At 32.3% G+C, this 26934-nt stretch overlaps 1 protein-coding gene and 1 long non-coding RNA gene across 21 annotated transcripts; both read left to right on the top strand.

The window, feature by feature from the left end:
* Nucleotides 1-1493: 1493 nt before the first annotated feature.
* LOC107962361 (metal transporter Nramp1-like) lies at nucleotides 1494-11678 on the top strand. Of its 20 annotated transcripts, XR_005915125.1 has the most exons (12): nucleotides 1508-1731; nucleotides 2301-3232; nucleotides 3331-4419; nucleotides 5417-5487; nucleotides 5586-5629; nucleotides 6391-7261; nucleotides 8873-9005; nucleotides 9247-9316; nucleotides 9416-9589; nucleotides 10419-10486; nucleotides 10563-10606; nucleotides 11532-11678. XR_005915125.1 is itself a non-coding variant. In XM_041096134.1 (4 exons), the coding sequence occupies exons 2-4, from the start codon at nucleotides 2938-2940 to the stop codon at nucleotides 3445-3447; spliced, it is 231 nt and encodes a 76-aa protein (XP_040952068.1). In that variant the 5' UTR covers nucleotides 1496-1731; nucleotides 2301-2937; the 3' UTR covers nucleotides 3448-3575. The 20 variants fall into 20 exon arrangements, 1 of the variants encoding a protein (XP_040952068.1); XR_005915123.1 differs by having other exon boundaries at nucleotides 1503-1731; nucleotides 9416-10486; nucleotides 10563-10961; XR_005915124.1 differs by having other exon boundaries at nucleotides 1504-1731; nucleotides 9416-10486.
* Nucleotides 11679-14131: 2453 nt separating this feature from the next.
* On the top strand, nucleotides 14132-15672 carry LOC121218626 (uncharacterized). The gene is made up of 3 exons (XR_005915114.1): nucleotides 14132-14216; nucleotides 14690-14774; nucleotides 15446-15672. It is a non-coding gene; the product is annotated as an uncharacterized lncRNA (long non-coding RNA).
* The last annotated feature ends 11262 nt before the right edge of the window (nucleotides 15673-26934 follow it).

Genomic DNA, 26934 nt, shown 5'->3' with positions numbered 1-26934 from the left:
CACAGTTGAAACTGGGTAGAAATCTTAATTTGTTGAGAAAACTGAGGGGGAGAGGGAGAGGAATGAGGCGGGGATTTTTATTTTATTTAATGTTAATATTAATATAAAAATTTGAAAATATTCATTTATTTTTATATATTTTTAAAATTTATATATTAATATTTCTCGTCAACAATATTATTTTTATTCATATATATTTTAAATTTATTAATATATTTTTTGAAAAATATTTATGTATTTTTATGTGTTTCTTTGAATTTTTCTAGAATTAGTATCATCAAATTAAGATTATGTATAAAATATTGAGGGTTAGTTTTTTTTAAAATTATGATTAAATTGATATAATATGGAAAAGTTGAGGGTCAAACTTGTTATTATACCAATTTTTTTAACTGTCACATCAACTTGCTATTTGTGATTTTAACAAGAGTGATCAAAATAATCAAATTATATAACGTGAGTGTTTAAATTATATAAATTAATCAAAGTAAAAGTTTTGATGCATTGCACAGGTCAATTAGTTGTTTAACAAAGTTGTATAGTTTTTAATTTTATTTTATTTTGGACCTCTTGCAAAGAAAGATACTATTGGATAACACCGTGAATATTTATTCATATTGGATAAGGTTATGTATTTACTTTTTTAATTTTATTTGAATATTTATCTAATTAAGATTTTGAAAATAATGTGTTTTTTTTGGGACACCAGTACAGTTGAGCTTAGCTCCACATACATTTTGAAATTTCATTTTGGATTTTATTTTAGGTATATTGTTTATGTTTTTATTAATTTGGTCCGTATCCTTTGAGTTAAATTTGGTTATTAATATTTAAAAAAGTAGTTAAACTATTCTTTTGCTAAAATATTGACTAAAATATTAATTTTATAATGATATGGTGTGGCAATCTGCGTGTGGGGGCGAAGCCAGAACAATATTTTAGGGGGGCCCGAATGAAATTTTAATTTTTATAATTTTTAAAAGATTAAATCAAATTTTTATAATTTTAGGGGGGACAAAGTGTAATTTTACCTTTACTTAATTAAAATTTTGAAAAAAATTAGAGGGCCTAAATGGTAATTTTTCATTTTAGGGGGCCGAGGCCCATGCCAGCCCCCCTAAAATCGCCTCTGTCTGCATGATTGTCCACGTATATTTTATTTAGACATGGAACTATTTGTCAAAAAATTTAAAATTTATGAAAATATTAAAAAAAGACTCAAATTTTAAAAACAAATATAAAAAATTACATGAAGTACATGTGGGCTGTCATGTATAAAAATTTAACATCTTAGTCAACATTTTCGTTAAAAAAAGCAATTAAGCTCTTTTTAAAAGGTTGTTGGTCAAGTTTAATTAAAAAACAAAATAAGGACCAAATTAGCAAATGATGTAAACTTTAAAAGCTAAATTTATCATTTATCACATTATATTTTTATTATATTCTATGATATTTCGGTTTCACAACAAATAGATGAACAAGAGCAAATCAAGGAAAATTTTTGTAGCCAAACCGTGCAGGGAAAAAGCTTTGAGTGTTTTGCATGGATGCATGCATGCGTGCGTAACCCTTAAATCCCTCCAAAATTGTCTTATAATTTCAAGGAAATGCCCAATGCAAGAATTCAATGTAAGCTATTTAAGCTCAACTCAGCAAATTACCTATTTAAGCTCCCCTCTTTTTTTTTAACTTCAATTTAGTCCAAAAATATCGAGACAACCGAATTTCAATGTAAGCTATTTCTTGCCTTACACAAATTCTCAACATAATTTTTACATTCGAAAAAAATTTCTTTCATATACTTTTGAAATTTTGTGTTTCTTGTACATTTGCGCAAGTGGTAAAAAATAAAAGAAGTCAAAAGAAGTCCTAGCTTAATGGTAAATTTGAAATCTAGGGAATTTCGAGTTCTACCTAGTCTAAATCACACTTCGTGTGGGCTTTTGTCCAGATTTATTTTGATATAGCTAGTGGCGGATCTTAGCATTAAGTTTTGAGGTGTCTAACTAAAATTTTTAAAAATTTTGATAGGTCTAATTATGGGTTTAAGTAATTTTAAAGGCTCAACGAAAATCTACAAAAAAAATTCGAGGTGTTTAACTGAAATTTTTAAAAATTTTGAAAGGTTTAATGAGAAATTTTAAAAAATTTGAAATTAATTAAAATTTTCAAAAACTTTAAAGCGAGGAAGACTCCCTAGGCTTTAATGATTGTCCGTCTTTAGATATAACTTTGTAATAATTAATTCAGGTTATAGTTATTGGAGTCAATTTTGAAGCAAAATCTTTGTTTATGTTTAGCATGGAAAGGGGACAAGAATTAGAATGGGAAGAGGCACAAAAGCTTGCCATTAGCGTTGATCTCGTCGCTTCAGCCAAACAACACCTACGATTTCTTGCTGAAGTTGATAGGAATCAGACCCTCTTTGATGGCCCTGCCTTAGACCGGGCCATTTATAGGTCAATCAAGTAGTGAAAAGAAAGTAAATGCAGGTCAGATATTATGATAGTGTCTGCCCGAAACAAAAATTTATATCTCATGCTATTTTTGTAAAAAAAAATTTATTGTTTTTGAGTTATTTATATTAAAAAAAAGTCGGATTTGAAAACACCCATAAATAAATTGAAGTTTGACTATAAATTTGGATATTGGACCAATGATTGACAGAAATATGTGAGGGAACAGGATGCATTTTCATCTTTTCACCATTGATATATGTTATGAGAAAGGGAGACTAAGATAAGGAAAACTATATGTTATGGGGCTTAATATATATACTTTGAAATTTTTGGTTGCATTGGACCAGCCAAACCCATCACATGTTTGGTTTGTGATTGATGTTTCAATGAGATTTTTTTTTTTACAGAAAACCTGGATGGAGAAAATTTTTGTCATTTATAGGCCCTGGTTTCTTTGTTTCATTAGCTTATCTTGATCATGGAAACTGTAAGCCATTGCCACTCTTTCTCCTCTGATTTTATAGGCCGTGGTTTCCTAGTTTCATTAGGTTATCTCAACTCATCCTCTTTCCTTCTCCAAGTCCAAAAGTACTAATTAAAAATGCTAAAACTTTTTATTAGCAAACCAAAATTGAGGGTAAGAACCTGTGTTTTGGCCAATATAGCAGAATGTGTTGGGGAAATCTAGCAAAGCCCTTTATGCTGTTGCACTTTTAGCAACAGGGCAAAGCTTTGCCATTACAGGGACTTATGCAGGACAATCTATTATGCAGGTTTTGCAAATTAAACTCTTTTTGAAATGTTGTGTTAATTAATCATTAATCTAATGACAATTAATTAGCTTTATCATATGATGTTTGTTTCTTTCCAGGGTTTCTTGAATCTTAAAATGAAGAAATGGGTGAGGAATATAATGACTAGGTGTATTGCCATTACGCATAGTCTCATTGTGTCTGTCATTGGTGGATCTCAAGGGCCGGTCTACTAATCTTTATTGCATCGATAGAATATATCCAAGATCAATTTTTTTTACAAAGCATATCGCAACCCCAGAATAACAAAAGGAATATAAATTATTCTTTTATGAAAATATTGACTAAAATATTAATTTTTTAATGATATGGTGTGGCAATTTGCGTGCAGGGGCGAAGCCAAAACAATTTTTTAAGGGGACCCGAATGAAATTTTATAGTCCATATCTTTAAAATTTTTAAATAATTAAATCAACTTTTTATAATTTTAGGGGGGCAAAGTGTAATTTTACATTTACTAATTTAAAATTTTGAAAAAATTTAGAGGGCCTAAATGATAATTTTTTATTTTAGGGGGCTGGGGCCCATTCCAGCCCCCTAGAATCACCTCTGTCTGCATGATTGTCCACGTATATTTTATTCAGACATGGAACTATTTGTCACATAATTTAAAATTTATGAAAATATTTAAAAAAAAACTCAAAATTTAAAAACAAATATAAAAAATTAAATGAAGTACATGTGGGCTGCCATGTTTAAAAATTTAACATCTTTGTCAATATTTTCATTAAAAAAAGCAATTAAGATCTTTTTAAAAGGTTGTTGGTTAAATTTAATTAAAAAACAAAATAAGGGCCAAATTAGCAAACGATGTAAACTTTAAAAGCTAAATTTATCATTTATCACATTATATTTTTATTATATTCTATGATATTTCGGTTTTACAACAAATAGATGAACAAGAGCAAAACAAGGAAAATTTTTGTAACCAAACCGTGCAGGGAAAAAGCTTTGGTTGTTTTGCATAGATGCATGCATACGTGCGTGCCCTTAAATCCCTCCAAAATTGTCTTATAATTTCAAGGAAATGCCCAATGCATGAATTTAATGTAAGCTATTTAAGCTCAACTCAACAAATTACCTATTTAAGCTCCCTTTTTTTTTAACTTCAATTTAGTCCAAAAGTATCGAGACAACCGAATTTCAATGTAAGCTATTTCTTTCTTCACACAATTTCTTAACATAATTTTTAAATTCGAAAAAGATTTCTTTCGTATACTTTTGAAATTTTGTGTTTCTTGTACATTTACGTATGTGATAAAAAAAATAGAAGTCAAAAGAAGTCCTAGCTTAATGGTAAAATTGAAATCTAGGGAATTTCGAGTTCTACCTAGTTTAAATCACATTACGTGTAGGCTTTTGTCCAGATTTATTTAAGTCATCATTTACATCATGAGCAAATAGTTCAAAAAACCAAGTACTAAAAACAAGATATACGATGCATTTATATATGTGGCAGTGATTGGGATAGGCTTTGGATTAAATATACAGTTTAACATCCCAGTATAGGTTGGAGTTTTATTGATTGGTTTAAGCGCTCTGTAGTGGTTATGTATTCTGGGAATGTTTGAGAGGTCCCAAGTTCAAGACATGAATTGGACAAATTTTGGTACTTTTTTGAATAAGCACATCTTTGTTCAGTAGGCTTTTAAGTAAAAGTTGGTAAATAATTAACAGAATGAGCTTGCTGGTTTAAGTGGCAAGGGAGTTGTTTTAAAGAAGGTTTTATGTTCAAATCTTAGCGTGGGCATTATTTTTGCTTGTGCGTCTAGGAGAGTTTGAGATGGACTAAAAATCTGAGTAGTGGATTTAGTGGGGAGTTTGATGGAGAGAATTAAGGGATTTTGGAGGTTATTAGAAAATCTGATAGAGTTGTATTTTTTCTTTCTTCCCAAAATTGTTTATCTTTCTGACGTTTTTCTTTTCTTTTCCCCTCTTACCGAATTTTTCCTTTGGTTTCTCCCCCTATTTTCCTTTGCTAAAATCTGCCTCTCTTCTACCCTACCCCATTTCCTTTGTTTCCCTTGTTTATTCCTTCTCCGTTGTGCCTCGGTTGTTTTTCCTATGATCGGTAAGATTGTGTATTAATGGAATTCTATCGTTGTTTATGGCTAAGTGGGTAATAAGGGGTTTGTTTGGTGTCAGGGAGTATACAAGGGGCTGAAGGTTCGCCATCAAGGCGGTAAGTGTATGATATTCTCATCTCTCCATTGAAGGTAAGGGGTTTTAATGGTTAAAAGTTGGGAAATCTCATTAAGTTTTTGATTGAATGACGATTAAGTGACTAAGTTGAGTTAATATTGGTAAATTTTAGGTGCTGGAAATCTCGAGAGTGCTTTTACATCGGAAACATACCAGGTGTGTACCCAAAACATAGAAAACGAGATTTGGTGAAAAGCTAAAATCCCTTACTGTCGAGAAATAAGAGAAATAAGAGAAAATGTTGGGAAATATTGTAGAGAAAGGAAATAAGGGTGTTATAAAGTTGGAAATCAACATTTCGAGCTAAAATAGTTTTGGACAGCAGTAGTAGTCTAACTTCAAAAAATCATCAAAAATAGTGGAAATTGAGTTAGAGGTTGAATAAAATATGAAATTAAATTTCATTGAGTCTAGTTTTTCAGGAAGAAACAGTGTAAGAAATAGAATCGTAAATTATGAGATATAATAAATTCTGTGAGACAAGGTCAAAATGATTTCGGGTTTCCCTGTTCTGAATTTGGAAAATCATCAAAAATTGTAAAACAATAATTAGGGGATTAAATTTATATTTTTAAATCCTTAATGAGTCTATTTTCAAGAGAAATGAATGGAAACAGCATCCAAATTCGGTACTACGAGATAAATAATTTTTAGTAAGGAAAGGTCGAAGCTATCAAACAGTAGAATAGGGATAAATTTGAAGATTTTACTGTACTTATTGGATAAATTTTAAATTTTGAAAATTTTATGGTAGAAAGATATTTGAGTCTAGTTTCAAAAACATCAAGCGGATCTTAATTTGGAATTCTGTAGCTTAAGCTATAAATAATTTAGTGACAATGACTCAAGTAGACAGCTTTGAATGAACATATAGGTAAATAGTGAAAATATATAATGATTAAGAATGTGGAATGTAGAGGAGGAGAAGGAAAAACATATATGAATATTTAGCTGGCATGGGCTACATTAAAAATGGATCACACGGACAAGGCCAATTTGAGTCATGTGGGCTGCACGGGCAGGCCACTTGGGCTATGTGGGCCACACGGGCAGGCCACTTTGGCGTGTGAGCTCATTTTCACTGAATTGATTGCTAAGGTTGCATGGGTTGCCCAAGTCGACTGTGAACCTACTGTAGGGTCGGTAAGCATTACTTAGACCCCTAATTCTGTGAACTGACTGATTGATTGATATATATTGAGCACATTGATAGTATGCATATATATTGAACTAATTATATGTACTGATATCATGAGATAGCATGTCATGTATTATATGTTGCATTGCATGGGTTAGGTTCATTATATTTGGAGTAAGTGTACTGAAAGGATCTTAAGTCTAATATACTGGCAGCTCAGCTGCAAATTACTATTTTTGTGCCGCATACGGTACTACCTGGAGTTTAGGGATGGGTGGGTTGATTTAATCCCCACATGGAGTGTAGGGTTGGACGGAGGTGGTGTGTAGAGGCTGGATGGGTAGGACTTTTTTACTGAATACTACATATCTATTACTGGTACTGTGATGGGCTAAGACCCTTGTACATTACTGATACTGATATTGAATTGGGCTAAGGCCAAACTGCTACTGATAATGAAAAAGGCTTAGGCCCAGGCTGTGCATAATTGTATTCTAATTGTTGTTTTTTGTGGGGTTACACACGGAGTTTACGTAAACTCACCTCTCTCTGTTTAATGTGCACAGGTAATCCCAAAACCTAAATGGATTGGTGCAGCGGAGGACTCGGCGGTGACCACAGTTTTGGACTTTCATGGTTTTAATCTATAAGTATTGGTTTTATTTTATTTTTTCTGGTTAAGTTTTTTGTTGTAATTTGAACTTACAAACTTTTGAATTTGTTTTGGTTTTTATTTTCCTTACTTTATGGATTAGTAACTGCTAATTGTATGAAATCTTGATTTTTAAAAGAACAAATGGTTTCTCTAAAACGCACGATTACTTAAACTATTTTTTAAAAGCTTCCTCCACGAGTTACATTTTGAATCAAATGATTAAATAAGTAAAAGGTTTTTGGAACCAATAAGAGGTAAAGAATAGTAAACAAACGGAAACGATTTTATCGCGACAACACGATTTTTCAAACACCCTATCATATGACATCGTCAGATTTAGCCATAACGTCTAGGCTGAGTTTGGGGTGTTACATCACTTGTTCCAAGTGTGTTTAGCAATAGAAACTATAAATTAATATCCACAATTGGTAGAAACCATAACGATTTTTTAATAAAATTAGACAATAAAAAGTTTGGTTTAACCCAAAATTAGGGTAATAGAGTGGGGTTGGAGTGAATATGGTCAAATCCATCATCATTCTACTGTTGGTTGCTTTATTTTAAATTTTGTCTTCTTCTATTATGGATGTTGAATCTTGAATACCGCTACTGTCTTCATGAATGTTGGATACATTCACAATCGTCCCATTTCATTTTGTCCTATCACTTCACCTCATTTAGAGATGACAAATTTCAAAAAGCTTAATGAATTTCGAGTTGATTTACTTTGAATGGAGATTTTATCTTTTTTTAAAGTAGAGAAGAGACATGACAATACAATTTTTTAAAACACAGGTATGAAACATTTTTTATATTTGATTCCCCTACCTTACCTTGATAGCTAAAAAAACATGTAATAATACATTATACAACAAACTCTAAAATATTTAGATGAGATATTCATATATTTTTCTTACATTATACACTAAACCCTAATACAATGAACATTCCAAGCTAACACTCAGTCGAATCTTAAAAGGAATAACTAGAATGAGCAATATAAGGCAATTTTGTTGAGAAGTGATAGGGAGATACCTAATTATGTTTCGGTTAGTGTGATCAGAATCGGCCGGAATAAGTCGGTGTAACCAATATAGATAAAAATTTTCACCGATACAAAAAGAGTATTATTTATTCCGCTTTTAGCACTAAAATGATGCGTACCAATCGATACAACTGAAACTAGTGGGAACCAACCACCCTGGGTTAGACAATCATTTGAAAAGGAAAAAGTTATTTATAAACTGAAGGTTTCTTGTTATTTTAAGTCATCATTTACATCATGAGTAAAATAGTTCAAAAATACAAGTACTGAAAACAAGATATATGATGCATTTATATATGTGGTAGTGATTGGGATAGTCTTTGGATTGAGTATATTGTTTAACATCTCAGTATGGGTTGGAATTTTATTGACGAGTTTAAGCGCTCTTCTCCTCCTTGGCATACAGAGTATGGGGTAACTAATTTGTGTTTGTATATGTAAATGTTAAATTATAGAAGGTTAATATTTGCTAATGATTTTTTTTTGTTGAATATGATGTATATAATGAAAAGGTGAGAAAGCTGGAAATGCTGATAGCAGTGCTGGTGTTTGTAATGGCAGGATGTTTCTTTGGGGAAATGAGTTACATAAAGCCACCAGCATCAGGTGTGGTTAAAGGCATTTTTGTTCCTAAGCTTAATGCCCAAGGAGCCACCAGCGACGCCATTGCCCTCTTGGGTGCCCTTGTTATGACGTAAGATGAACTATAATATCAATCACTTTCTACTTTTTAATGCCCTATATTTTTTTTTGAAAATCTTGCCCATAGAAAGGTTCTTTAGAAGATTTTCATGTGCACTTCACATGAACCACCAATAAACTCTCATAAAATCTTCGAAAGTTGACTTTATAAGAGCAGGACCAAATCTCATCGAATCATATTTCAATAAAACTCTTAATTAATTCTAACTACAAAAAAATGGTGTGAATTACAGGCATAATATCTTCCTTCACTCAGCTCTGGTGCTCAGTAGAAAAGTAACAAACTCTGTTTGAGGTGTTAATGTAAGCCAAAGTAAACAATATCATCATTGAAAGTGTAATGCTATAGTTCTAGTTTGTTAATGCATGCTAAGTTATGATTGCTTTCATTGATTTGGTCAGAATGCCTGTAGATATTTTCTAATAGAAAGTGGCATTGCCTTGTTTGTGGCATTTTTAATCAACGTGGTGGTTGTCGCGGTGTCTGCTTCGGTCTACACAGCTGATAATGTTTCCAATGCTAACCAGCAACATTGCAACGATCTTAATCTCAACTCAGCTTCTTTCCTTCTCTAGGTTCGAAATTACTAATTAAATATACTAAAACTGTAACGCCCTAAAAATCTCTTATGTATTTATTTTCTTATGTTTGTGACATAAATGTGTATTTGCTTCAATGGTTAAGTGTTTTGGTGTGTGTGAGAGGTCCCAAGTTCAACCCAGGACTTGGGCAATTTTTTGTATTTTTCTGAATAAGGCCCTATCACTAGTCAATAGGCTTTTAATTAAATTTTGGTAAAATATGTTAGAATGGGCTTATTGGTCTGGTGGTCAAGTGGAGAGTAAATGAGTAGAAGGTTTGAAGTTCGAACCCTTGTTTGTGCAAATGGGATTTATTTTGCTGCTTGTGTCGTATGGGTGTTAAGGCATTTTGAGTTTATTGGGATCCTTAGCAAATTATTCTATTCATTTTTTCCTTATTTCTTTTATCCAAAAATAGAATTTTCGATTTTCTCTTCTTCCTTTTTGCTGTCGTTTTCTTTTTACATTATTTTTCTTACTGCCGAAATTCTTCTCTTACCCATTCTATTTTTTCTTCTCAACTTCTTTCCATTCGGTCTCGTCTCGTCCCTCGATTAACTGCGATCGTTCAGTAAGTACTCATCTTTTTTATGTTGTTTCTCTCCAAAAACTCTGTCAATTCTCCTTTGGGATTTCTTCTCTCTTTTGCCAAAACCTACCATTCTCTTCCTATTTTTCTTTTAATTCTGCTTTCATTTCGACTGCAATCGCACTTTTGTTCCTTATTTTGGCGTTTCATGGACAACTTCGGTAAGTGATTTTATGTGGTTAGTAGTTGAGAATGTTAAGTTTCTGACTAGGGGTTATTATGTTGTTTGGGCAGCATCTTTTTGCTTGGATAGAGACTCTTCTGGTACTACCTTGTAAGCAAACCGATTTGAAGCGTTGGGGGTAAGTTTCAATCGCTCAATAGTTGAGTAACCCGTTCAGGTTGGTTTTGATTCATCGTTCAATCGCTCAATTATAGGTTCGGGATTGCTTGGGGTTGCTTTTGCACCAGAAATGTTACAGGTTTGTAACTGTAACACTGTACACAGAAATCGATGAAATGTCAAAAAGCGAGGCTGTCGACGCCACACGGGCGTGTGATCGATGAGGCTGGCCATGTGTGATACACGAGCCAGACCGAATTGGGCCGTGTGGGCTACATGGACGTGTGGGCCCATACGGGTAAACCACATGGGCGTGTGGGATTTTGGGCCAAGCTATGTGAGCTACACGGCCAAGGCCAATTTGGGCCATGTGGGCCACACGGGCGTGTGGGTCCACACGAGCGAACATCATGGCCTTGTAAGCCCATTTTCACTGTTTTATTACTAAGATTGCACAGGTCGCCTGAGACGACTGTGGACCTACTGTAGGGTCGGTAAGCTTACCTAGACCCCTAATTGATTGAAATGAATGTATAACTGATATGATTAAGCATGATGATGTCCCAATGATTTGATATTGTATGCCCAGTTTACATGTATGATATTATGTATATCATGTCAAATTTGTATATTGCATTGCATTGGATTGGGGATTATAATTTTTGGAGGAACTGTACTGAAAGGCCTCGAGCCTAAATTACTGGCAGTTTAGCTGCAAACTATTGTCTAGTGCTGCATTCGGTACTTTTTAGAGTGTAGGGATGGGTAGGTTGATTATATCCCCACATGGAGTGTAAGGTTGGACGGAGTTGGTGTGTAGAAGCTGGTTGGGTAGGATTTTGTGACTGTATGTTTGTTATGGTATTGATTACTGATACTGTAAGGGGCCAAGCCCCTAATGCATGACTGCTTATGTACTGAAATGGGCTAAAGCCCAAACTAAAACTGAATCCGGTACTGAAAGGGCTTAAGCCCAGACCATGACTTCATTTTGTCTGCTTGTTCTATATGGGGAATTACACACTGAGTTTTCGTAAACACACCATTTTGATTTATTTATACAGGTAATCCATAGGCTTGGGCGGATCGGTGCGGCGGAAGACTGAGCGGTGGCCACACAACCTTATTTGACTATGTTTCCTACTTAGTTATGATTTTAAATTTTATTTGGGAATTTTATTGTAAATATGTCCTCTATGAATTTTTCTTAATTTTGGGATTTTCAATTTATAACTACTAGTTTTAGGAAAACTCAAGTTTTCAAAAGAACCAAACGTTTTAACAAAATACTCATGATTACGCAATCTGTTTTAAAAAGCTTCTGCATAGATTAAACATTTGAAAGCTTTCAAATGATTAATTAACATGATATTAGAATTAATAAATAATAATGAAAAAACTCTAAACAGAAAATGTATTTAGCAAAGTTACGGTTTCCCAACACAAGCTACAGTTTTCAAACACACTACCATGTGACATCGCCAGATTCGGCCATAATGTTCAGGCCAGGTTTAGGGTGTTACAAAAACTTTTCATTAGCAAACCAAAATTGGAGGTAAGAAACTGTGTTCTGGCCAATATTGCAGAATGTGTTGGGGAAATCTAGCAAAGCCCTTTATGCCGTTGCCCTTTTAGCATTATGACATGTTTTTGGACAAGTCTAAAATCTTAGCTCATAAAGGTTACAAATGAAGGTAATTTCAAAACCGGAAAAAAAAAGAAAAGAAAAAGAAGGGAATCCAACCCAAGATTCATATTTTAACTTCAAAGAACATAATAGTATTTTTTTAAAAGCTTGAATTGAGAGATCGAAACTACCTAATATGACAATATCATTGCATTCAAAACAAACAACTTGGGTATCTACTGCTTCATCTGTTTGGGGCTCTACATATGTAACAACAATGTTTTTTCTGCATGTTAGATAGATGACTGCAATAATGTAAATCGCCATTAAAGGAAGCACAATGATTCCAATGAATACATTCCCTAATTTTGGTACATCATTGTGAACCAACCAGTCTACAAACGATGTTATTAAATATTACACGTTGATGCCAATGATTCCAATGCCTAAAATCCATGAAATCACAATTACCTGCGATGCGATAAAGATATAATTATCAGCTAAGAACATAAATAAGCAAAAAATAAAAAATAAAAGAAAGTAATTGAGAGAAATAACATGGTAATCGAGCATCTATACTAAGAATCGTGTGTACAAATGTTCTTTTTGCCTTTTTTTTAAATAATTTATAAATTAATTGAAAATTAGTAAATTTATTAAATTATACTAATAATTAAGTTTTAAACAAACAATTGGGTTTGTGAATCATATCATTATCCAAAAGTGTAAATGTTTACACCATGATAATAGCCTGCATGGTTGACCATTGCTTTGTTTGTTGATAGAGAACAATCAGACAGGCTTCTACTCTCTTGGTTTTTTTCTACAACCATCAATTTTATCACCAGGGAAGCACAGCATGCGATTACATCAATTAAAATAATAATAATAAGTATAAACATTTATTCTATAAATTATAATAATAAAATTAATTATTCAAATTAGTTTAAACAGTTTTTTTTTTCAGTTTGACCAATTTTTTTTATCGATCCAATCCTTCTCCAATTTTAACTTTTATGATATCAGCTAAATTGATCATACCACCGATTCTTAATTCAATCGGATAATCGAATCTAATTATAACAACTACAAGGAAAGTATTTGAAAATAATACGTAAATATGTAAACAAATAAAATCACTATATTTATCAATAACCTGTTAACCCGATAATAAAAAATATTATGTCGTAAGTATGAGAACATGAGTTTGATCTCGTTATCCCCTCGCACTCATCAAAAATAAAACCACTATATTTTAACGCTTTCTGCTATGCTATTAATTTCAGTTGTTTTATGTATTGTTTTTAATTTAACCACTATCTTCATGAGAACTAAAAGCTAGCAAGACAAATAGTGAAATAAATGTAAGATAGGCTACATAATTTAACCCATATTAATCCACAACCAAACCAGAATATGAGGCCCCAATTTCTCTGTCCTTCGGATTACGTATTGTTTTTACATTTCACTTTTCTATTTATTGTTTCACGCGCTTTTCTTTTTTTTTTCTTTCAAATATACTAACTTCATGGATTAAACGATAAAATATATGAAGTTGGCACCTAAAGGGTTCCACTTCACTGTTTCCTTTAATTTTTTCCACCTAGCACCAGCAACAAGCCCGTGAGTAGGCTAAATTAACAGTATATGGTTTAGACCCTAGTTGGACAGTGATTTCGGAACCATAAATTTGAGTCAAAAAAATATTTTAATATTATTTTTCGTGCTTAAAGTATGTGAATTAGTATGTGTAAAATTTTCGTGATTTAATTTATCCGTTTGTGTGTTTAATTTGATAAGAAGGATTTAATCGTGTAAAGTGAAAAATTTGAGGTCTATTTGTTAAAGGCATTAAATTGATATAAAATGGAAATATGGAGCACTTGCAGATCAATTATACCATTAATAATAGTGGTGGACAATATTGGACAAGGTTAGGTGAATAAAAGGTGAATTTTTATGTTAAGTTATTAATGATAAAATAGTAAATAATGTTTTAATGTTTATTAAATTAAAATAAGCATGCATTAGTGGCCATTTTGGTGTTCATCTTGCCGAATGTTAAAGAAAGAAAAAACCATGGAAGCATTTTAGGTTTCGGCACATTCATAGCTCAATTAAGGTATGTTTTGAGCTCGGTTTTTGATGATTTTTACGTTTTTGAGATCGTTGCTTCGTATTCTAGCTAGCTCGTGTCCTAATTTTTGAATTTGTTGATGTATTCATGATTTTCCATTGATGATACCTTGTGGTTTTTGTTGTTTGGTGATGAAAAATAAATATATGTTGTTAGATTGTCAAGTTAAATTAAGTGATTTTTAGTAAAAATGCATAATTAGGATTAAATTGTGAATTTCAAAAATTTAAGGGTCAAAATGTGAAATAAATGAAAGAAATGGGCTGCTATGAACCTTAGTAAAATTCGGCTATACTAGAGTTTAGTGAAATTATGTGTATTTTGTGTTTTGAGAAATAATGACTAAATTGTGAAAAATGTGAAATATTAGGGGTAAAAGTGTAAATTACCCATTTATGTGTTTATGGATGAAATTGAATGACTAAATTAATAAACAAGTCAAATTTGTATTAATTTAGATCAAGAAAAGAGGAAATCGGAATTGGATAGGGAGAAATCTAAAGTTGTCGAATAGTTGTCCCGGTTCGTTCGTCTTCGTCCGAGGTAAGTTCATAAGTAAATAAATGTTGTTAAATTGAATGTATATATATTATAAATGCTGAATTGAATTTTAATGAATATATGTGTAAATGCCGAATTATTTTATGCATGGGAGAATTCTTTACGAGCTTGATACGATTGAATTATGACATCTGAAAGCCCCGTACGAACCATAAGTTTCTGATATGTGATTTTGTGTAAGACCACGTCTGGGATGTTGGCATCGATTTGAGATTTATGTGTAAGACCATGTCTGGGACATTGGCATCGTATATGATTACGTGTAAGACCCTGTCTAGGACAGTGGCATCGTTATTTGATTACATGTAAGACTACGTCTGGGACGTTGGCATTGTACGAGCTTTTTAAGCTATCCACATATCTTTTTTATTTCGAATGGTTCTACGGGCAAAGACATGGCAAGACCGAATATGAGTTCATTTTTAAACGATTAAGGTAAGTATTAAGTTTATACGAATTTTGATAGAAAAGGTAAGTGTTGATGATTATAGTGATCATGTGAAATTTATGAGAAATAGGATTATAATTATGTACGGAGTTAGTTAGGTTTGGTTGTTTTGAAATGATTTATGAATGTTCTTGTGTTAATTTATTTGCTTATGGCTTACTAAGCTTTCTAAGCTTACCTTGTATGTTTATTCGTTGTTTTATAGATTTTGAAAACTAGCTCGAGCTCAGGATCGTTGAGGAACATCATCGCACTATCGATATCTACTTCGGTACCTTGAAAGAAAACTTGTATTTATATCATATGGCATGTATAGTCTAGCTTGATATGCTTGGTTTTGAAATTTGTATATATATATAAAGTCATGCGAAAATGGCTTGACATAATGCTTATGTTTGAGCATTTTCAGTCATGATATAAGTTTGTTTTGGTAATTATGATCACGAATTCATGAATGGTATTTTGATTATATGGTTTGATTTAGTATGTCACGAATGACTTATATATTAACTAATGTTGGTATATGCTTGTGATGGATGGTCTTATAATTCGGTTTAGTAATGAGATAAGGAATGAATATATGTTCGGTTAATGATTTGTGTTATTTTGGTTAAGTAAAGATTATGTCATTGTTGGTAATTGTCTATTAGGCACGATTGGTGAAGTAAGAAATTAATATGACTTGATAGTTTTGATAAATTGGTTTGGTGTGGTTTCAACTGCTATGTGATGATTTTGCTATGAATTGTGAAATTAGTATTTGGTTTGGCTAATTATAGACTTATAGATTGAGGTATAATTGACTTATAAATAGGGTTAAAATTAGTAAATGATGCACATTCATGTTCAGCTAAAGATAGGTAAATCAAATTTTTTTATGTAATTAATTAATTGGTTATGTGTATATATTTTAGGCATGGTAATTAACATGCGAATTAGGTGATCTTTTAGTTATTATTTATGCTCAAAATGATTTAATTTGATATGGTCATATGCGCACATGACTTTGATGTTTAAAAATTCTATGCTTTACCATTTAGTGGAGTTGTTTATACCAAATGTACTTTGGTTTATAATTAGTGTGATATTAATTATTAAGTTTAATATACACATGTATTGAAGTGATATGTTTGACATTCAGTTTATGGAATGTATGTTTTGTGACATGCTCGATATATGTTTTGTAATAATATAAGTTTTAAATAATATTTTTTTAAAATGTGAATGATATGAATACAGGAGTATTAAGATTCGAAATTTGAATGGGATATATGTATTGATGGGGTTAATTTATTTAGCATGAATTGTAATGAATACCTGTTATGAGCTGTGTTTTGTTCGAAAATGCCTCGTAACCTTAATCAGACGACGGATATGGGTTAGGGGTGTTAAAGTATATGTCGTTTTTAAATTAAATTTGAGGAATTAGGTCAATTTTAAGTATATTTACCTAAATAGGTTGGTTTTAAAGAGAAAGGTTGGACGCATTTTCTCCTCTCTCTTCAATTGAGTTTTATTTTTAAGGTTTGTTTGGTTTTGGTTTTGGTTAGGGTAATTGGATTTTAGGGTTAAGGTTTTTGAAGGGTTTAGGGATGAAAATAATTAGAGACTGATTTACTTGGGTTTAGGGATGTGATAGCGCTCGAAGACTCATACATTTCATCTATCGCGTCGGGATGAAACCATTGCCTTAGAAGCCCATCACAATGCAACTAAGACCCCAAGTTTACAATGTATATACTCTCATAAGTTGAAGTATAAGTAGGGCTCCTAGTTGATAGATGTTAATGAGGGGTCATGGTTTAGAGTATAACTTGGGAGCCCACTTGACAATGGTTATGCAGTTGCGGGCTCAAGTTTTGCCTCAACAGAAGAGAATGCTTTATAAAATCGATATTGAAGTTTGAAATGATAATCGTAGGGAAAAAGTCAAAGGCTTTCCAGTATAACCAACTTATTTTTTTTCTCCACCTCCACCAAAAGCAAGATCGGTAACCTCTCTATTGTCCGAAACGATGATAGAGTTGGATACAAGAGAACTTTCAGGGCGAGCGACAGTGGCTGTGAAGAAAATTTGGAGGTCAATTCGGGGCGATAGCAGTAGCTGAATATTGAGTTAGTGCAAAAACGATTGTAGCTATTAGTACGTGATTTAATCACAGTATCAGCTGTCGAGCTGAAACAACCTTCAGCTTTTGTCCAACGCCACAGTCGCTCACCCTCTGAGAGTGCACTTGCCCCTAACATCGTCACTGGTTTCAGACAAGTGAGAGGTTAATGATACTACCTTTGGGGTTGACGAAGAAAAATAATAGGTAGGTTATACCGGGAAGCCCCTGAGTTTTTCCCAATAAGTATCATGTCTAACGTATCGGTTTTGCAAAGCATCCTCTTCTGTTGAGCCGAAACTTGAACCCACGACTGCATAATCACAGTTAAGTGGGGTCCCGATCATACTCCAAGTCGTGACCGCACATTAATATCAGTCAACTAAGACCTATAGTTAGACTATGTAACACCCCTTAACCCTAAACCTTCGCCGAAAACCTATAGTTAAACTATGTAACACCCCCTAACCCTAAACCTTCGTCGGAACAGGGTTATGAGGCATTACCAGACATATCAGATCAAATACGAAATTTAATGACTTATCCAATGTATAATCATAAACATTTCACTCAAAATTTTCAAAACAAATCCAATACTATCTCATTCAATCCAACACAAGTTTTCATATAAAATAGGCCATTTCATAAACTTAACATTTCATAAATAGGATCTATGTAATTTTCCAAATTCACATCATGGCAATATTACAACCATCTATCAAAATGACTAATACAAAAATCCTAGGTACATGCCATTACAAAAGAAAAGAACTTCACCACTTAAATGAGCTTGGGATCGGCTTTGGATGCTAGACTAGAACTTTTATCTTTAACTAACTGGCGCACAGAAACTAACCGTACGCTGAGTATATATATACTCAGTGGTATTACTATAATTCAAATTTGTAACATTTTACAATAATATATGCATATTCAAATTTTATTAATAATCTTTCAATAATCATTTCATGTATTAAATCAACTTGCTTCAATATCAATAATACCTATCTCAAAGTTTATATTCAATTGAATTTATACATTAATTCACTTTCTCAATCTCATTTCATTTTCACATCTCGTTTCAATAACTCATTTCCTTTCATAAATAAAATCATTCAATTTATCAATTCATTCAATATCAATTCTAATGCCAATTTGTTCACTTACCCTTATTAATGTGACTCGGACTTTGACGGATACATGGATCCAACCAAACACACCAATACGACACATTCTGCCTAATCATAATTGGCATTGCCGAAGCAAATGGTACTCGGTACCTAATCAAATTTATTAGAAGCAATAATACGACACTTTTAGTGCCTAATCGACTCGTGGTCGAGTATCCCTGAACTCTTCCAATCTTATGGCATGCCAACTATATCCGACTTAGCCCGACCAGTTAATAGGGTATTCAATTCATATTTCTCAATTCAATTTCAATCAAATTCATATCAATCACAAATTCCTATATTCCAATTCAATACCACAATAATTCAATTCAAACCACTTCAATTTCCAATCAATAATCATATTCAATTTCTTACCTTATTTTACTTACCATTTATATTAATCAAATGCAATAATTAATAATAATTAAATTAGAATTACAGTAATACAAACCGTAATTCTCGAGTCAATCCTCGTCCACTTTCTCTTTTTGGCCAATGTCTCCGGCACGGTATTAGCTACGAAAATTAAATTAAATTTACAATCATCAATAAAATATCAATTTACATCAATTACTTTAAAATTTCTATTCAACTTTTATCTCAATTTCAATTTAATCCCTAACTAATATTATTTTCATTTTTATCACAATTCATACTTTATTTTAACTCTCTAATTTTCACCAGAAAACCCTAATTTCAAAATTCTCTCAATTTAGTCCTTATTATACAAAAATTTTAACTTATTCTACAATTTAATCCTTTACCCAATTCTAACTTGAAATTCTATTAATTCAACCCATAGTTCATCAATTAATTCAACATAAACTATATAAAAATCCACCAACTTTCAAAATTTCAACATAAACCAAGAAATATTTTGTTCTAGGTTTCTAAAAACTCAAAAATTACAAGAAAATGACTTAAATTGACTTACCAATTGAGCTTGGAACCTCAAAACCCCAATTTTCCCTTTTCTTTCCTTCTTTTATTTCTTTTCTTTCTTTCTTTCTATGGTTCGTTTGCCTATTCTGTTTCTATTTATCTCTTTTCTATCTTTTATTTCTTTTATTTCCTTTATTTAATTAGTTTAATATAATAACAATAAAATAATATTATAATATTATTTACTTAAATAATAAGTAAATATGTAATAATTACTAATATATGTATTTCATTTTTTCACATGTCATCATATGCACCATACATTTATCAACTTTTTAGTTTATTTATAATATTATAATATATATTTAATATAAATTACAATATAATTAAATAATATATTTTTAAATATTTAAAACATAAAAATCTAAGATTTTTATCATGCATATGCCGCCTCATTTAATGCATTAGGTATAATTGCCTATTTGGTCTTTTTTATTTTCTTTTAATCTATAATTCAACTTTCACCCTTATTTCAATTTAGTCTTTTTTTCTAATTACTCCTATTTTCAGCTAATTTACCTAACCAAAACCTAATTAAGCTCACAACTAACTTCGTAAATATTTTTTAAAAATATTTACGAGTCTGATTTACCGGAACAGAGTCCCAGGAATGCACTTTTTTTATAATTTGGTCATTTTTAATCAATTAACCATCAAAACGTTAAAATTTCTTAACGAAACTTTAATACCACCTTAATGACACTCCGTAAATATTTATAAAAATATTTACGACTCAGTTTATAAAACAAGCTCCTGATATCTTATTTTTTAAAACCACTTGAACTTAATAAATCACTTTTATAACATAAATTATCAAATCAATAACCTTTTTAAAAATTACATTTGACTTGTAAATATTAAATAATAATACTTACGAACTTGCTCGTCGGATTTGGTGGCCTCAAACCACTATTTTCGACACTACTAAAAACTGAGCTGTTACAGACTACACCCCGTGACTGTATAAGCACCACGAACTCAGAGCCTGAGTTGAGATGGGCTTCTAATGCAATGGTTTCGCCTCGATAAGAAAATGAAATATGTGGTCTCGGAGCGCCACCATATCATCGTGAACTCAAACACACCTTAAAATTAACACACCGACAACCTCAAACAAAAATAATTCTGTAAGTTGAAAAAGGTAAAAAATTGAAAGCAAAATATAAACAATGGTGTAGAGAAGTTTTTAAGGGTAAGGGGAGGTGACCGAAAGAGTTTATGCACTAGAGGGAGAAACCCCTTTTATATAGGGAAGCAGATGGCAACGAGTGAAGGAGGAAAATTTAAAACGTATTTTTCAATGAATGAAAATATCTTAGGATTCTCGGGATATCTGAAAAAAGGATTGAGATTGTAACAACCACATTTTGATTTAGAGCTAGGTACAGTGATGCACCGGGTCAATAAATAGTGGAGAAATTTTGAAATTTACTAAATAAGGATTTTTAGTATTAAATTAAGAAGTATTTAGACTCGATAGGAGATTAGAAAATATTTCCGAGATAGAAAAGATTTAAATAGAACCTTAGACTAAATTGAAAGAGTATAAAAATTATTATGGTGTAAATAGGAATTTAGAAAGTTAGGAGATACATAGTGGTAGTAGAAAGTAAGGAAGGATTAAAAAGAAATTTAATCAAAGTGAAGTATGAGTCATCCTAAGAATTATAAAAGATGAGTTGGGATAAAATGGTAAATAGCCCAGTAGATATTTTAAGGTGTAATGATGATGGTTAAAAGTGTAAAGATGGATGACTTGAGGATTTATTAGCAAATTTTTCAACTATTTTTGTGTCATTATAACCCAGGGTATCGATACATTTGGTGCCAAAGTGGCTTTGGCTAGACATTGTATAATTCAACCATTCATATATAGTGTATTAACTTATTTAATCCAAAACTTATTAATATAAACATCCCGGGATTATTAACGGATGTTCGTTTGCGTTTGGTAATGATTTAAAAATTATTTTTACTTAAAACAGGGGAAAAATATCGATACTTAAACAAAAGGTATCGATAGTTTATGAAAAGTATCTATACCGCTACACAAAATCGATACCAAAATAGCATTCTGGAAATCGAAAAATTTAAGTTTTGATAAGGTAACGATACCTTAGGCGCTTATAACGATACCCACCTCAAAAACGATACCAAATTTGCTCTTTGTTTCTCAAAAAAATTGACTTTTGGGTCAAGATATCGATACTTTATCCTCAGGTATCGGTACCTTGGGCTATAATGACACAAAAAATAGTTGGAAAATTTGCTAATAAGTCCTCAAGCCATTCATCTTTACACTTTTACCCATCATCATTACACCTTAAAATATCTACTTGGCTATTTACCATTTTATCCCAACTCATCTTTTATAATTCCTAGGATGACTCATACTTCACTTTGATTAAATTTCTTTTTAATATTTCCTTCCTTTCTACTACCACTATGTATCTCCCAACTTTCTAAATTCCTATTTACACTACAATAATTTTTATCCTATTTACACCACAATAATTTGTATACTCTTTCAATTTAGTCTAAGCTTTTATTTAAATATTTTCTATCTCGAAAATATTTTCTAATCTTCTATCGGGTCTAAATACTTCTTAATTTAATACTAAAAATTCCTATTCAGTAAATTTCAAAATTTCTCTACTATTTTCTGACCCGGCCCATCACTGTACCTAGCTCCAAATCAAAACGTGGTCGTTACAATTCTCCCCCTCTTAATAAAAATTTTGAGGATGAAATTTTACCTGGTGTAAACAATTGTAGATACTGTTGTCTCATAGTCTCCTCTATTTCCCAAGTAGCCTATTCTGTATTATGATGTCTCCATAAGATTTTTACCAACGAAACTATTTTATTTCTTAATTCTTTAACCTCTCGAGCAAGTATCTTTATCGGTTCTTCTTCATAAGTCAAATCCAGTTGAATCTTTATCACTTTTAGTGTAATCACATGAGACGGATCAAATCGATATCTTTGAAGCATAGATACATGAAACACATTATGAATTCTGTCTAATTCTGGCGGTAATGCTAGTCAATAAGTGACTGGACCAACTCGTTCCAAGATCTCATACGGCCCAATGAACCTTGGACTCGATTTTTCCTTCTTCCCAAATTGAAGAACCATTTTCATAGTGAAACTTTCAAAAATATTTTTTCACCCACATTGTACTTAATATCTACTCTTTTAAGATCAGCATAAGATTTTTGTCTATCAGAGGCTACCTTCAACCTATCCCTGATCATCTTCATCTTCGCTTTTGTTTCCTTTTTTAAATCCAGACCCACTAACTTATTCTCATTCAACTCTATCCAACACACCAAAATTCTGCATTTTCTTCCGTACAGTGACTCATACAGTGCCATTTGAATACTAGATTGGTAACTGTTATTGCAAGTGAATTCAACCAAGGGTAAATACTTTTCCCAACTACCCTCAAACTCGATAATACAACTTCTCAACATATCTTCTAAAATCTGAATTACCCGTTCAGATTGCCCATCCGTTTGAAGGTGAAATACAATGTTGAAATTTAACATTGTGCCTAAAGCTTCATGTAGTTTCTCCTTAAACTTTGATGTAAACCTAGATCTCGATCAGAAATAATTGATATTGGCACCCCGTGCAACCTCACTATCTCATCTATATATAATATTGCATATTTTTCCATCGAATAATTAGTCCGTACTGGCAAGAAATGAGTAAATTTCATTAATTAATCAACTATCACACAAATAGAGTCTTTCTTCTTCGGCGAGAGTGGTAATCCGATTACAAAATCCATGGTGATTATTTCCCATTTCCATTCTGGTATTATTATAGGTTGTAGCAAGCCTGATGGAACTTGATGCTCTGCTTTCACTAGTTGACATGTTAAACATTTTGAAACATACTCAACTATGTCCCGTTTCATTCTTTTCCACCAATAAAATGGCTTTAAATCTTGATACATCTTATTGTTTCTCGGGTGTATAGCAAACGAACTATGATGAGCTTCAAAAATGATACTTTGCTTCAAATCCCCTTGATTAGATACATAACCTACCATGAAGTCTCAAAGTTCCTTCACTGTCTATCTCCATCCTCAAGTTGTTGTTTAATCATCAACATCTCTTCATCTCCCTTTTAAGCATTTTTCACTCTCTGTAACAAAGTTGGCTTTATTCTCAATTTAGCTATCAACCTACCAGGTGTTTCCATTTTCAAATGAACATTCACTGCTTTCAAAATTGCCAAAGATTTTTTACTTAAAGCTTCTGCTACTACATTTGCCTTACCGGGGTGATAATCAACTACGCAATCATAGTCTTTCAACAATTCAATCTACCTTCTTTATCTCAAATTCAATTCTTTCTGTGTTAACAAATACTTCAAACTCTTACAATTTGTATAAATAAAGCATATTTCCCCGTACAAATAGTGTCTCCAAATTTTTAACACAAATACCACTACAACTTGCTCTAAATCATACATCGGATAATTTTTTTATGCGGCTTCAACTGTCTGGATGCAGAATCAACTACTTTTCTTTCTTGAATTAATACACAACCCAAACCATTATACGATGCATCACTATAAATCTCATACTCTTTACCTGACTCAGGTTGAATTAATACGGAAGCTTCTGTCAATGTTGTTTTTAATCTTTCAAAACTCTGTTAACATTTTTCTAACCATTCAAGCTTAACAGCTTTTTGCAACAATCTAATCAACGACAAAGCAATCATAGAAAATCCCTTAACAAATCTTCTATAGTAACTGCCAATCCAAGAAAACTTCTGCATTCTTCGGTGGTTTCCACTCTAATATAGCTTCTATTTTCTTTGGATCTACCCGAATACCTTCTACATATACAATATGCCCTAGAAATGTGACTTCTCTTAGCCAAAATTCATACTTACTCAACCTGTCATATAATTGTTTCTCCTGTAATGTCTGCAAAACAATCCTCAAGTGCTTTTCATATTCTTCCTCACATTTAGAGTATACCAAAATGTCATTTATGAACACTACCACAAACTGGTCTAAGTAAGGCTAGAAAATTCTATTCATTAAATCCATAAAAGTAGCTACAGCATTGGTCAACCCAAATGACATAACTAAAAATTCATAATGTTCATATCTCATCCTGAAAGTTGGCACATCTATTTCTTTTACCCTAGCTCATGATATCCTAATATAAGGTCAATCTTTGAAAACACACCAGCACCCTTCAACTGATCAAACAAATCATCTATTCTTGGTAACGGATACTTGTTCTTCATTGTTACTTTGCTCAATTGCCGATAATCAATATAAAGCCGTAAAAAGCCATCCTTCTTCTTTACAAACAGTACTGGAGCACCCTACGGTGACATACTAGGGCGTATAAAGCCTTTATCAAGTAACTCCTGTAGTTGAGTTTTTAATTCCTTTAACTTGGTAGGAGCCATTTAATAAGGAGCAATCGATACTGGTGTTGTTCTTGGAACTATCTCAATAGCTAATTCTACATTTCTCTCAAGTGGTAAACCCGGTAATTTCTCTGGGAACATGCCGGGGTACTCCCTAACCATTGGTATTTCTTCAATCTTCGAACTAGATATATAAGAATAAAAAATGTAAGCAAGATAAGCAATGTGTCCCTTTTTCACCAACTTAAAAGCTTCCATCGTCGATACAACATTAAACAAGGCACTGTAATTCTCACCAGCCACTATCATTTCATTACCATCTGGAGTTCTCAAAGAAATTCTCTTCCTTTTACATTCAACTATAACTCCATATTCGGACAACCAATCCATGTCCAATATCACATCAAATTCACAAAATGGAAGAGCAATAAGATCTATTGGAAACTCATATTCTTAAATTTTTAAAGGACATCTCCTATAAATCTTATTCACTCTCTCGCATTGTCCAAAAGGATTTGTGACTATGACTTCTTGTTCAATAAACTCTACTGGTAATGCTTTCTCTCTTACTAATGCAATGCAAATGTAAGAATGTGTGAAACTCGAATCAATTAAAGCAATCACAAAAGTATCAAATAAAGAGAATTTACCAGTGATTACATCTGGAGCATCACCTTCTTCTTGAGTTCGAATAGCATATGTTCAAGGCATGCGACTTTCAAATCTACCAACTGTCTCTCTTGTTGGCCTTTGCTCTTTACCGACACGACTAACCATTCCAGACCGTCTACTTCCTTGTTGAGCTAGAATACTTTTTACTGATTGTTCTACAGTATTCCCAAGTATCTTCAAACAATATTTGATTAGATGATCTTTTGATCCGCATTTATAACAAGCTCTAGTAATCATTCAACATTCACCCCAATGAAATCTACCACATTGCTCACACTGTGTCATTGATTTTCTTCCTGAGCCTCTTGTCCTAGATGTGGTTTACTGTGTTGGCCTAGTCTGACTTCTGATTTTTTATCCTCCGACCGGTGCTAAGTATCTAGAACCTCTAAAATCTCTACTTTGTTTAAATGAAGATGGTGGCAAAGAACTCGTTGCTGACCTTTTTCCTATGCTCTTCTCTTTTGAATGACTTAATCCTTCCTTAACTCGTGCCCTATCAACCAAAATAGAAATTTCTTGTAGATGCAAGGGTAAAAGAGAAACATAAATTTCTTCATTCAATCCCCGTTCAAATCTTTTGCACATATCTGTTTCATCTACTATTAACTTTTTAGCATATTTACTCAGCCTGGTAAATTCACATTTATATTCAGCAACAAACGTGTTCTTTTGTTTCAGATCAAGGAATTCTCTTTTCTTCTTTTCCAGGTAAACTTGACTCACATACTCCTTTTTAAATTCTGACATAAAGAAATTCCAGTTAATAATATTAATAGGATAAATATTTCTAACAGTAGTCCACCATTGGTAAGCTTCACCCTTCAATAATGACACTGCACACTTCAACTTTTCATCCTCTAAACATTGTAACTCTTCAAATATCTGCTGACTATTCTCTAGCCATTTCTCTACTTCAGTTGGGTCATCTTTTTTCTTTCCTATACTCTTTTGCTTCATATTTTCTAATCTTCTCTAATGGATTTCAATGACTAGTTACAAATGGTTCTGGTTGTGGAACAGGAGGAAGAGGTGGTGGAACAGGAGGAACATTAGTTGTTCTTACTAGTTACAACAACTGGTTCATAGTATGTAAAAGAGCTGTTGTGACCGAAATTTCTTCTTCAGGCAGTACATGTTCAGTTTCAAATTGAGTCATCTCTTCCAATTCAGACTCCCTACCATCTCTTAAGTTTACTGATTCACTTCAAGCTTGGGCTCTTCTTTAATTTCTTTCTCTATCAAGGCTTGGGGCCCTACTCGTTACTTCATCTTTTGACTCTTCACGAGGTCTATTTGACATCTTTAAGTCTACAATATACATAAATTACACAATTGAATAACTAAATCTTATCTCATCACAATGATATATCATATATAGTATGTACGTCTAAA

Source organism: Gossypium hirsutum, chromosome D06, assembly GCF_007990345.1.
Source record: "Gossypium hirsutum isolate 1008001.06 chromosome D06, Gossypium_hirsutum_v2.1, whole genome shotgun sequence".
In the NCBI taxonomy this organism is placed as follows: domain Eukaryota; kingdom Viridiplantae; phylum Streptophyta; class Magnoliopsida; order Malvales; family Malvaceae; genus Gossypium; species Gossypium hirsutum.
This window is presented reverse-complemented; position numbering and strand designations above follow the sequence as displayed.

Bases quoted from the DNA above. Each gene is read 5' to 3' on its own strand.
- LOC107962361 (XM_041096134.1), top strand. The intron at 3,233-3,330 runs GTTTTGCAAATT...GTTTCTTTCCAG, and splicing joins CAGGACAATCTATTATGCAG to GGTTTCTTGAATCTTAAAAT.